The sequence below is a fragment of the Hypanus sabinus genome, chromosome 7, assembly GCF_030144855.1.
Source record: "Hypanus sabinus isolate sHypSab1 chromosome 7, sHypSab1.hap1, whole genome shotgun sequence".
NCBI classification, from domain to species: Eukaryota; Metazoa; Chordata; class Chondrichthyes; order Myliobatiformes; family Dasyatidae; genus Hypanus; species Hypanus sabinus.
This window is the reverse complement of record NC_082712.1, coordinates 34878528-34891933: the sequence shown is the minus strand read 5'-3', so window position 1 is coordinate 34891933 and position 13406 is coordinate 34878528. Positions and strand designations below refer to the sequence as shown.

The window sequence follows — 13406 nt, the reverse complement described above, 5'->3', positions numbered from 1 at the left end:
TTGATAGAGCTGCTTTCCCCTATTATTACTCACGTTGTTCCAAAGAAGAAATTAGATGTTCCCAATCTGTAGGATAGAAGGTTCAGGCATTCCCTTGCATCTCTGTATATCTATAGAAAATATGGAAAAGGAGGAATAATCAAAATATACAGTAAATCAAATTGCAATTCTTAAACATGCTTTAATAACATTAAACAGTATGGAATACTTTGCAATTTGTTGCTTATAATACTTCATTATAAGAATAAGTTACATTTGCCACTTTTTATTGTTCAGTTGCATATATGTAGGAAGTTATGGCAGGAAGTTATGCTAGAGAAATCATGGTCAGTCAGTCCGTCCCAATTTTGCCTTTATCTCTGCATTTATGCAAGGAATTAGTCAATGGATGTTAATCAAGAATTCATTCTCCCTCCCATTAACCCACTATCACTTAATTGGCAAAGAATAAAATTCAAGCTGAAAGATCTAGACAGTTGTTCACACATTGAAAAGCCAGTGATTCACTGTTAAGAAAAAACCTTTCCCCGTGCAGCCATGGGAAACGCAACACCTTTCATCCCTTCCCTTCCCTTCCGTCCATCCAGAGACACAAACAGTGAGGCTGCAGTTCACTTGTACCCCTTCCAGTCTAGTGAACTGTATTGGCTATAGTCCTTACAGTGGAGAAACAAAATGCAGAATGCAGAGCATCTGTGTTCAATCTGCATGATCCATGCCTGCCACATTAATTCACCATTCCACTACCACTCTGGTTTCTGTCTGTGGCCACCTGCATTGTTATAATGAGGCTCATAACAACACCTCATCCTCCATCTGAGCAAGCTGCAGCTTTCTGGATTCAATAGAGAATTCACCGATTTCATGCAGCTCAAAACTTCTGGCTCAGAATTGGCAATTCCTGCCCTTCCTCTTGGCTCAGTTTTTCTTAGCCTCCCTCTAAGATAAACCTCTTACTTTTCCTACTGAAGACACGCTTTTTCCCCTCTTGAGCCCACTGCTGAAAGGCCTCAGACATTAAACATTAACCAGTACTTTTCCCCACAAATGCCGCCAACTTGTGGATGAGTTTCTGAGAACAGGTGAGGAAGGGTGCGGCAGAACTCAGTGTACTGTATCAGGCAGTTGTGGCACACGTTTATTCATTTTTAATTGGGATTGTTGGCCTTAATCAAAAAAAAGTACAAGTAAGTTTTATCTTTCTAATTTTGTATTTGTTTTAAATTGGGTTAGAATGATACAATATATAAAACAGGCCTTCCTAGCCCACCTCACCCATGCCAAGACCCCTGTCTCCTGCATCAGGCTCCTTCACCATTTGTTTTCACCCGTCCAACTGCAAAGCAATGGCTATGTTTCATTAGGAATTTGAGGAAATTTGATATGTCACCAAAGACACTCGTAAATTTCTACAGATGTACCATGGAAAGCATTCTAACTGGCTGCATCTCCGTCTGGTATGGAGGGGCCACTGCAAAGGATCAGAAAAACAGCAGAAAACTGCAAACTGAGCCAACTCCATCGTGAGCTCTAGCCTCAAAAAGGCAGCATCCATCAAGGACCCCCATTACCCAGGACACGGCCTCCTCTCCTTGCCACCAGTAAGAAGGTGGTACATGAGTCCGAAGACACAAGCTCAATGCTTTTTCCCCTCTGCCATCAAATGATCAGATTTCTGTATGGAGAGTGAACCCGTGTAACACACACACGATTCTGGTTAATCAGGGCATCCACTTATTTGGGACAACTCTCAAAGAAGACAAACAAATTGGGAAAATAGCCAGGATTTCCTTCATTTATTTGGGACTTTGGGACATGACACTGCTTAACTGGGACAGGGGACTGTTGTCAACAGTTTCAAACCAGCATCAGTTGTGTGCACCTAATAGGCTATTAGGTACTACACCACACAAAGAGCAAACCGGGTTTTTTTAAATAGTGTCGTTATGTGCACTTGTGTTCCACAGGCAGTGATTTTTGTCACTGATAGTTGGCAAGGAACAAGCAGTAAAATAATTAATAACTCTTATATTTACTGTGGTTTCAAGCATTTAGGATGGGAGATGCCTGAAACAGCCATGAGTGAAAATGAAACAGTTTCACTACTTCAACAAGTTAGCGACTATGAGGAATTCTTGAACCTTCCAGTCAAGATGGTGCCTGCGTACAACGTTTTTTGGTAGTCATCTTCCGGATAGATCATGAACCCAGATATTTCACTTTTTTTTAATATATTTTACGTTTGCTTTTCATCTTGGATATGATTCTGGAACAGTCAGAGCCTAGGATTTACTATTTGGATGCTTCAGCACTCTGCGGTCTCCCAGAGGATTCTGGGAGGCAGAGGCAGCATGCGTGAAGCTTGTGCCAGGCAGGCTGTGGGACAGGACGTAAGTCGATGTTCGACTCCTGATTAAAGCTTTCATTGTTCGCCAACCAAAGCCACAAGAGAGTCTGAAACACCAACGCAAATGTACAGGGTGACCGCGACTGCCTGCCTTTTGATCGCTGGGGATCGCGTTGCCTGAGAGAGGAGAGGGGAGAGCCTGTTGTCGTGCCTGGAGAACGTTGCCCGGATTTTCTGCAATTGGGATATGGACTTCGACTACAGACTCCTTTTCCCTCAGTCTGATAACTGTGTTGTACTCTGTGTTTATCACCTGATCTTTCTCGTCTTTTTGTATGCGGGGGTAGGGATTCAAGGGCCTGTTCTTTTTTTGTTTGTTTCTTTTTGTGCGGTGGGGAGGTGATTTCAGGGTTAATGATCTTGCTGTCGCTGTTTTTCTTTCTTGGTTTCGTGGCTAACTGGAGAAGAATTTCAGAGTTGCATACTTTGATAATAAACAAACCTCTGAATCTTTGAACAATTGAAAATCACCGTGATTTTTACAATGAAAATGGTAGATTTGGAGGATGCAATCATTGAGGGCATTGTTTGAAGACAGTCCACAATCTGCACTAGGTACCTGGGCTGATATTGCTCATTTAGTCAATCAAAAGAACACAGTGTACACTGGATGAACTTCTCTGTCCATAACTATGAGGAACTAATTCAGTACCATAGTACTGTAGTAGCATTAGCAGTGTTCCATTTTCTTCTGTGCTTTACTTAACTCCTCAGTTAGATGGTAGTTTGGCTCTTCATGTTTTTTTACACCTTTCTGTTTTCATGAAACATCCATGGCTAGTTGGGCCAAAACGTAGCCCCGATGTGTCGCAATCCACCGCATCACAATACACCCCTTAGATCTTCATAAGTTCTTCTTCTCTCACTTTGAAATTATTTTCTCTAATTCGAGACTCACCTCCCTTTGGGACAGAAGAGAAAATACTCAGGACAATCTGTGCCCCTCAATTTTATAAATCTCTACAAGGTCATCTCTATGTTACTATAAGAATGAACCCAGTTTATTCAGAAGAGCATGAGATGTAGGAACAGAAGTGAGTGAAGCAGAGCCACAGGGCCAGTGGACCAGAGGCAAGCCACTGCATGGGATGTGCCATTGCCAGATATCAGAGGCGGCTGGCATTAAGAAAGTCCTACCATTGGCTGGAAATGGCAGGGCTGAGGGACAGCAGAGAGCTGCTGCTTGTGGCTGCACAAGAACAGGCGCTGAGCACGGGAGGAATAGAAACAGGGGTCTATCACACCAGGCAAGACGCAAGATGCAGACTGAGCGAGGAATCTGCTGAAACCATCCAGCACATAGTAGCAGGGTGCAAGATGCCGGCAGGGACAGCGTACACTGACCGGCAAAAGCAATTTGCAGGAATTGTGTTCAGGAGCGTCTGCACAGAATATGGATTGGACACTCCCAGGTACATATGCGAAACACTGAGAAGATGGTGGAGAATGACAGAGCGAAGATCCTGTGGGACTTCCATATATAGACTGATAGACGGGCACCGGCCAACCAACCAGACACAGTAATACTGGATAAGGAACAGGAAGAAGCAATAGTAATGGATGTGGCAATCCCTAATGACTGTAACATCGGGAAGAAAGAATGTGAGAAGCTGGAGAAATACCAGGGCTCGAAAGAGCAGATAGAAAGGATGTGGAAAGCTAAAGCCAGAGTACACCTGGTGGTGAGAGGATCACTTGGAGCTGAGACACCCAGACTGGGACAGTAACTCCAACAAACCTATGGAACATCTGAGATGTCAGTCCAGAAGAGCGCACTACTTGGAAAAGCAAGGATACGCGCCGATCCCTCAAGCTCCCAGGCCTCTGGTAGAGGGCCCAAAATTGAGGGAGAAATATACGTACACACCACCGATAAGTGGTGAGAAATACCAAGGCTTGAAGAGCAGACAGATTATGTATTCACACACCCATACATGCACTTTGTGTAATTGACTTTTTTATATCATGTATTTCATTTTACTGCTGCTGCTAAGTTAACAAATTTCACGACATATGCTGGTGACATCAAAGCTGATTCCAATCTATAAAAACTCTTTCCATTCACCTTCCTGACAAAGTCCAGAACTGTCCTATCTTGTTCACTAAATGAATTGCCCAAAACGTTACATCTCAGTAACCAGAAATGTACGGAATAGACACGAAAAACAGGTGTGGCGACAGGAGAAGGCAAAATTAACTCTATACCATTTAAACAAAGGACTTGGCCGTTGCTGCCTCTGACCTGAACATTAACTCTGATCCTCTTTGCACAGACGCTTCCTGAACTGCTGAGCACTTCTAGCATTTTGTCTTCCAATAACAACTTGAATAATTAGGAGTTTCAATATCAACATGTTAATTTAAACTACTAAATAATCAAGAATTAGTAGGCTCCTTTACCTGTGTTTCCACCTCCTTGATGTTGTAGAAAGGTGGCTCTCCTCTGGACACAATTATCTGATTCATCGCAGATCTTGACATCTGTCCTGGGATGTAGAAATTCAATGGAAAGGGGATTCTCGAAGCAAACCATGGTCGGGTCAGATTGCAGTAATTCTCGATGTCAACCCAGAAAGCGTGCAGCTGCACAAAATTGTCATAAGCACCATTTATCAGCAATAACATGCAAAAGATATTCTAAACGTATAGTAAGAAGATGCTTGCTCAATAATCTTAGGTGGCATAGCTATTTGCTTCTCAACAGGATGTTTTAAACTCAAATTAGGATATCATAGAATTTAATTAGGCTGAATTATTAATATAACAAGTGACTCACTTAATCTTATGTTAAGTGTGTGAGGGAATAATTTCTTAAAGGTCAATTAGAAAGTGAATAACTATCAATAAATCAGTGAATTATAAAAGTGTGCCTTACATCTAATTCCATCAAATTTGCAGCACTTTGCTAGAATTATTTAATGTAATAAAATTATTTAATGTATGGGACACTGGAAAAATGTTGAATTTCCCCTTGGGGATGAATAAAGTATCTATCTATCTATCTAATAGGAAGCAATAGGTCCTACAAAAATCCTACAAAGGTTAGTGGATTCGGCCTGGTACATCATGGGTAAAGTCCTTCCCACCACTGAGCACATCTACATGAAACACTGTCGTAGGAAAGCTGCATCCATCAAAGATCCTCACCACCCAGGCCAGGCTCTTCTCATGCTGCTGCCATCAGGTAGAAGGTACAAGGGCCTCAGGACTCTCACCACCAGGTTCAACAACAGTTACTACCCCTCAACCATCAGGCTCTTGAACAAAAAGGGGTAACTACACTCACTTGCCCATCCATTGAGATGTTCCCACAACCAACGATCTCACTTGATGGACACTTTCTCTTGTTATTTCATGTTCTCATTATTTATTGCATTTACTTAGGTTTGCATTTGTACAATTTGTCGTCTCATGCATTCTGACCCTACAATTCTACAGATCCGCTGAGCATGCCTGCAGGAAATTGAATCTCAGGGTTGTATGTGGTGACAAACATGTTCACTGATAATAAACTCTACATTGAACTTTTTACAACATTTCTCATATCCAGTGACTTCTATCACTTTTCCTAGTTTCATTTCTATAGACATTGGCTCGTATCCAAGGAGCTTTGAGTAAAATTGTTCATAAGTAAGTGGGTCATCCATTTTAAGTGGATAAGGTGAAAGTGTCATAGGCCTTCAGAACACTTTAACTATTACTTGTGGCAGAGGGTCTTTCCGTATTTTGAAGCAGAGGTAGACATTGATGCAGCAAACCCCAGAATGCCAATATCTTGCATTACTTTTGACACTGGAATATAGTTTTAACACTAAAAATTTAAAGTGCAACTCATACCTATTCCGTTTTTTTGAGCACTGATGTCAACAAGTCCTTTTTTTAAAGTTTAACATGAAAAACCTGCATGTAAGTAGCCCCTTAACACTTCTCTCAATACTTCTGCTTTAATGACTCACATTGAAGTGCAGTGTCTAATATAGCATCAAAATTGTCAGCCAGGTGACACAAACACTGGAAACCTGCACAGTGACATCGCAACATTGCTAATAACTGGCATTCAGTGGCTTTCATGCTAGTAAATCCTTGACTCGTATTGAACTGCTATAAGCCTGGGATTAACTGTGTGACGGATGCCAGCAAATGTGACTTTGTTCCTGGGTCCATCTTGAATTCAATAGCAAAGCTATTGACTGGGATGTCCCAGCATTACACTGGAAATTCATTTCTCCCACCCTGCATCAGTCAGTCTGTAGGCCAAAGGAAGTTACGCAGTTTTGTCTAGTGGTATTTTAATTAATCCTTGGTCTATTGATAAATTTTCAATTTCATTATTTAAACTATTGAAGGGATTTTGATACAGTGCAACCCTGTCATATTTATATTTGTTCTGAGAGAGAGTGTGACAGAGAGATGTCGAAGTATTGGGATGGACAGTAGTTTTTGTGATGGACTAGATGGTGGTCTCTTGGGGCTTTGCTACTGCTTGCAAGGTGGGGGGGCTTGATGCTTTTGCTGAAGCATATGGGGGGGTGGAGGGGGAGAATTGATGCTTTGGTGTGGAAGGGGAGGCTTTGGGGCTCTAACATTTTCTCTCATTCATTCTTTGGGGTTTTTCTCCTGTTCCACGGATGTCTGCAAAGCGTAGGGATTTCAGGCTGTATACAGTCTCTGATGTTAAATTGAACCATTGAAGAGCAAATTTTTACTATCAAATTTTTTTTAGCAGTGAACCAAATTCCAAAAAAGGCAAATTTAAATTATTCAAACTGCCTTGGAAAGCAAATGTAACTTACTTTTCCCCAGTTCCTTTTGGAAAGAAAAAAAAACATCACTAGATATCAAGGACAGATGTATCATGATGTTTGACGTGGAAGACTAACCAAAGCATGATTATTCAACAGTCCTTGAGATGGATGGAATAAAGATCACAGAACAGGGCTCAATAAATTAAGATCTGCAAGATTAAATCAAATGCAAATGAAAACCGTTTAACTGAGTAACATCAGCAAAAATGTACTACTTAAATTTATTTTTTACCAAAGCTGGTCGTAGCGTCTCTTCGATCAGTGCAATAAATGCCAACGTGTCAGCTGCCTGTTTAGCTGTTAATTCATAGTCAGCATTATATTTCTGTCAAATGAAATAAATAGTGTAAATTAAAAGCCTTTACATTCTTGCAGTTTTTAAGCCTAGAATGGAACCAATTCAATGCTCTTCCAACTCTGTGTTGACAGCTCATCGCAGCCAGAAGCTGACTCAAATGATCCTTTCAGTGAGATCAGCAAATCAACTTTAACGCACATCTTCACTGCCATCACCATCTGTGTTGAGACACAGTCTACATGTTTTTTGGCTAGCTGCTTCTTTGACAGAGATTTGTAGAGAATACATAGAACTCGAAATGCAGAAAATGGCTCCAGACTGGTCTATGCACATATGAATTCCTCACATTAACTCCTTCCCACTGTACACCAATATTCAATTCTATACTCTCTCATTCCGCATTCTTTCCTTTAAAATATTTACTAGTTTCAACCATTTAATAATGAACTCCATATTTTCACCAATTCTTTGCCTGGGCCGTCACTGACCTCCTTACATTGTACCTACTCGCTGTGATCCATACTATGAAACCCATCCTTTAATGTTCAAATTTGGTCTTCACCCACAGAAAAAGACAGCACAGTGGCACCAGGGCTCCCTGAAGCTGTAGGTGTTCAGTCGGTATGCATGAAGTTGCTGTGACTTCTGCTATGTGCCTCGTGTGAAGTCTGTATGCTCCACCCACAATCTCTGTTATGAGCCCTGGTTCCCTCCCTTATCAAAGCCATGCTGGTAGGCTTGGTATATTTAAAGTGGAGGTTGCTCAGTTCTTAATTAGAAAGGGCATCAAAGGTTATGAGGAAAAGGCAGGAGAAATAGAGTTGAGAAGGATAATAAATCAGCTGTTTGAATGACAGAGCAAACTCAATGGGCCAAATGGCCTAATTCTGCTGCTACGTCTATGATCTCCATAAGTGACAAAAGAACCTAAGGGTGATTCATGGGTGTGTGGAGAGAATCAAGTTGCAGGGATACATGAAAAGTGGGGGGGGAATCAGGACTGTGATTATTCGTTCCCATGGGAGATGACGTTTCTCTTTGGAGAACGAGTGTGAATTGGCAGAACCGTACAAGATGATGAGGCATAGATTACCTAGACACATTTTGCACAGGGCGGTGATGGGAGGAAAGTATGAGGTCGGTGTTGATGTCAGAGACACATTTTTTTTTAAAAACACAGAGTGGTGGGTACATGGCCGGGGTGGTGAGAAACGGTTAAAAAAGAACTCAGGAACAGGAAGAGCCATGTAGGAGGAAAGAGTTAGACTGATCTCTATTTGCACTACACCATGAGCCAAAGGGCCTGTACTGTACTGAAATGCTCTCTGCTCTATGACAAAGAATCCAGGACTGAGAAGCTTCCTTTTGTGAAGATCTCCCAATTGTTCAGCCTTTTTCTAATCCATTCAATTGTGGTAAACTACTGTACTGTACACATATACAGAGGGACGGTCTGACAGAACACAGAGTTAAATGTGCAGAAAGAATAAATAAATTTAGGAAGGACAACAAAATTCAAAGGGCGTATAGTCCAATGGGAGTTCGGGGAACTGGGTTAAGCACAATAGGCAGCGATTTAAACAGAGAGAGGAGAAATGGGCTAAAAATTCTATATCTGAATGCACGAAGTGTCAGAAATAAGGCGGACGAGCTTGAAGCTCAGGTGCGAATGGGTCACTATGATGTTATTGGGATAACGGAGACATGGCTGCAGGGAGATCAGACCTGGGAAATGAATGTACAAGGGTATACATGCTATCGTAGGGACTGAAATGTGGGCAGTGGGGTGGCCCTGTTGGTGAGGAATGAGATTCAGTCCTTTGCAAGGGGGGGACATAGGATCAGGAGACGTAGAGTCTGTGTGGATAGAACTGAGGAACAGTAAGGTGCAAAAGGACCCAAATGGGTGTTGCCTACAGGCCACCAAACAGTAGCATGGATATTGGGTGCAAGTTGAACAGGGAGTTAACATTGGCATGTGGCAAAGGTAATGTCACAGTAGTTATGGGGGATTTCAACATGCAGGTAAATTGGGAGAATCAGGTTGGTGCTGGACCCCAGGATAGGGAGTTTGTAGAGTGCCTACAGGATGCATTCTTGGAACATTCTCGGGAGCCGACCAGGGACAAGGCCATTCTGAATTTAGTCTTGTGTAATGAACAGGATTTGATAAGCGATCTTGAAGTAAAGGAGCCATTAGGAGGCAATGACCATAATATGATAAGATTTTATCTCCAATTTGAGAAGGATAAGGGCAGATCGGAGGTGTCAGTGTTGCAGTTGAACAAAGGAGACTATGGAGCCATGAGGGAGGAGCTGGCCAAAGTTAACTGGATGGATATCCTAGCAGAAAAGACAGTAGAACAGCAATGGCAGGTATTCTTGGGAATAATGCACAAGGTGCAAAATCAGTTCATCTCCCGGAGAAGGAAGGATTCAAAGGGGGAAAAGGGGCCACAGTGGTTGACAAAGGAAGTCAGAGATTGCATAGTATTAAAAAAAAAGTATGACAGAGCTAAGGTGAGTGGGAGGACAGATGATTGGGAAATTTTTAAGGAACAACAGAACTTAACTAAAAAGGCAATACGGGGAGAAAAAATGAGGTACGAACGCAAGCTAGCCAGGAATATAAAGGAGGATAGCAAAAGCTTTTTTAGGTATGTGAAGAGAAAGAAGATAGTTAAGAACAATGTTGGGCCCTTGAAGAATGAATTGGGTGAAATTGTTATGGGAAACAGAGAAATGGCAGAAGAATTTAATAAGTACTTTAGATCTGTCTTCACTAGGGAAGACACAAGCAATCTCCCAGATGTATGGATGGGCTAAGGACATTGAGAAACAGAGGAAATGAAACAGATTGACATTAGGAAGGAAACGGTGATGAGTAGACTGATGGGACAGAAGGGTGACAAATCCCCAGGTCCAGATGGTCTGCATCCTAGGGTACTAAAGGAGGTGGCTCTGGAATTTTCGGATGCATTGGTAATCATTTTCCAATGTTCCTTAGATTCAGGATCAGTTCCTGAGGATTGGAGAATGGCTAATGTTATCCCACTTTTTAAGAAAGGAGGGAGGGAGAAAACAGAGAACTATCGTCCTGTCAGCCTGACATCAGTAGTGGGGAAGATGCTAGAGTCCATTATTAAAGATGAAATAGTGGCATATCTAGATAGCGGTGATAGGATTGGGCCGAGCCAGCATGGATTTACTAAGGGCAAATCATGCTTGACTAATCTATTGGAGTTTTTCGAGGATGTAACCAGGAAGTTAGACAAGGGAGATCCAGTGGATGTAGTGTACCTCAATTTTCAGAAGGCATTTGATAAGGTCCCACATAGGAGATTGGTGGGTAAAATCAGAGTTCATGGCTTTGGGGGGAAGAAAACTGGTTGGCAGATAGAAAGCAAAGGGTAGCAGTGAATGGGTGTTTCTCGGATTGGCTGGTGGTGACTAGTGGGGTACCACAGGGCTCGGTATTGGGACCACAGCTGTTTACGATTTACATAAACGATTTAGATGAAGGCATTGAGAATAACATCAGCAAGTTTGCTGATGATACTAAGCTGGGTGGCAGTGTGACATGTGATGAGGATGTTAGAATTCAGGGTGACTTGGATAGGCTGAGTGAGTGGGCAGATACTTGGCAGATGACGTTTAATGTAAATAAGTGTGAGGTTATCCACTTTGGGAGTAAGAACAGGAAGGCAGATTATTATCTGAACGGTGTAGAGTTAGGTAAGGGAGAAATACAAAATCTAGGAGTACTTGTTCATCAGTCACTGAAGGTGAATGAGCAAGTGCAGCAGGCAGTGAAGAAGGCTAATGGAATGTTGGCCTTTATTACAAAGGGAATTGAGTACAAGAGCAAGGATATTCTTTTGCATTTGTACAGGGCCCTGGTGAGACCACACCTGGAGTATTGTGTACAGTTTTGGTCTCCAGGGTTAAGGAAGGACATCCTGTCTATAGAGGAAGTGCAGTGTAGATTCAAGAGGTTAATTCCTGGGATGTCCAGACTGTCTTACGCAGAGAGGTTAGTGAGACTGGGCTTGTACATGCTGGAATTAAGGAGATTGAGAGGGGATCTGATTGCAACATTTAAGATTATTAAGGGATTGGACAAGATAGAGGCAGGAAATATGTTCCAGATGCTGGGAGAGTCCTGTACCAGAGGGCATGGTTTGAGAATAAGGGGTAGGTCATTTAGGACAGAGTTAAGGAAAAACTTCTTCTCCCACAGAGTTGTGGGGGTCTGGAATGCACTGCCTCGGAAGGCAGTGGAGGCCAATTCTCTGGATGCTTTCAAGAAGGAGCTAGATAGGTATCTTATGGATAGGGGAAATCAAGGGATATGGGGACAAGGCAGGAACCGGGTATTGATAGTAGATGATCAGCCATGATCTCAGAATGGTGGTGCAGGCTCGAAGGGCCGAATGGTCTACTTCTGCACCCATTGTCTATTGTCTACTGTAAAAACAAGGTTGCTTGTGAAGTTGACAGGTTAAAATTTAAAAACCTTTCAGCCATCCCAAAGTCATTCACAGTCAAGAGAGCTCTCTGCTTTTAAAACAAGGTGAGCAAGTTGACAGCAAAAATAAAAATGCACTCAGTGGCCACTTTACCCCATACCTCTTGTACCTAATAAAGTGACAGCATGGTATTCTGCTGCTGTAACCCATCCATTTCAGGGGTCAATGTGTTGTGCAACTACTGGCCACTTTATAGGTTGTTAAATTTATAATCTGCTGCCCATCCACTTCAAGATTTGACACATACATTCAGAGATGCTCTTCTGCACATCACTATGGTTATCTGAGTTACTGTCTCCTTCCTGTCAGCTTGAACCAGTCTGGCCGTTCTCCTCTGTCCCTTCTCATTAAGGGGCATTTATGCCCCAGAACCACCACTCACTGGATGTTTTAATGGTTTTTTTTTGCACCATTCTCAGAAAACCCTACAGACTGTTGTGTGTGAAAATCCCCGGAGATCAGCAGTTTCTGAGATACTCAAACCACCCCATCTGGCACCAACAATCATTCCACGGTCGAAGTTGCTTAGATCCCATTTCTTCCCCATTCTGATGTTTGGTCTGAACAACAACTGAACCTTTGACCATGTCTGCATGCTTTTATGTACCAGTTGCTGCCACATAATTGGTTGATTAGGTATTTGCATTAACGAGGTGTACCTAATTGACTACTCATCTAACCAACTGATCAATATTATCTTGTAGCCCATATCCATCTCCATTCCTATTCACTACACTCCAATTTTAATATCATCTGCAAATTTATGAATCAAACCCACCAAGTTCTTATCAAATCATTCAAGCCAGCCCAAGTACTGATCACAGGTCACAAGCTTTCAAGTACAAAATAATTCAACTATCACCTTTCTGCCTACTATTATAAATCCCAGTTTGGATCCAATTTGCCATCTTGTCCTGAATCCCATGGGCTCTAACTTTTTGATCCATCCCATCTCTCATTATTCCTTACTTTGCCAAGTTTAGATTAATCTTATACCTCATTCTACCCGTTCCCACCCCCAATAACTTCCCATCCACAGCATTAAACTTGGGCCTTTAGTTACAAGGCTTAACCCTGCTGCTGCTCTTAAACCCAGAAATGACGTTTTCTGCCTTCATGTTATCTGGCTAAGAACACTTCAATAATCGGTTCGGACGCCAAATTCCCCTGCCTGACATCCTGTCCTATGGGGGACAGGGGCTTCTTATCAGGTCCTAGGGATTTATCCATTGTTCAGTCTATTTAATACTTCATCCTTTTTAATGATGTTCTGAAATTTTGTCTTCTCACTCCGTGAACTCCCTAGCTACAAAGCACATCTCCTGAGTGAGTACAGGTAAAAAGTATTGACTGTTACTAAATTCTTT

General features: G+C 42.1%; 1 protein-coding gene across 2 annotated transcripts in view; it reads right to left on the bottom strand.

Annotated features, from left to right (window-relative positions):
• Positions 1 to 13406, bottom strand: part of mtx3 (metaxin 3) — a 36250-nt gene that overhangs the window by 15370 nt on the left and 7474 nt on the right. For both annotated transcript variants that reach the window (XM_059974458.1, XM_059974459.1), the window contains 3 exons: positions 7445 to 7537; positions 4808 to 4990; positions 34 to 110 (listed from right to left, as the gene is read on the bottom strand). In XM_059974458.1, coding sequence (XP_059830441.1) covers positions 34 to 110; positions 4808 to 4990; positions 7445 to 7537 — 353 coding nt within the window. The remainder of the gene's footprint in view (positions 1 to 33; positions 111 to 4807; positions 4991 to 7444; positions 7538 to 13406) is intronic.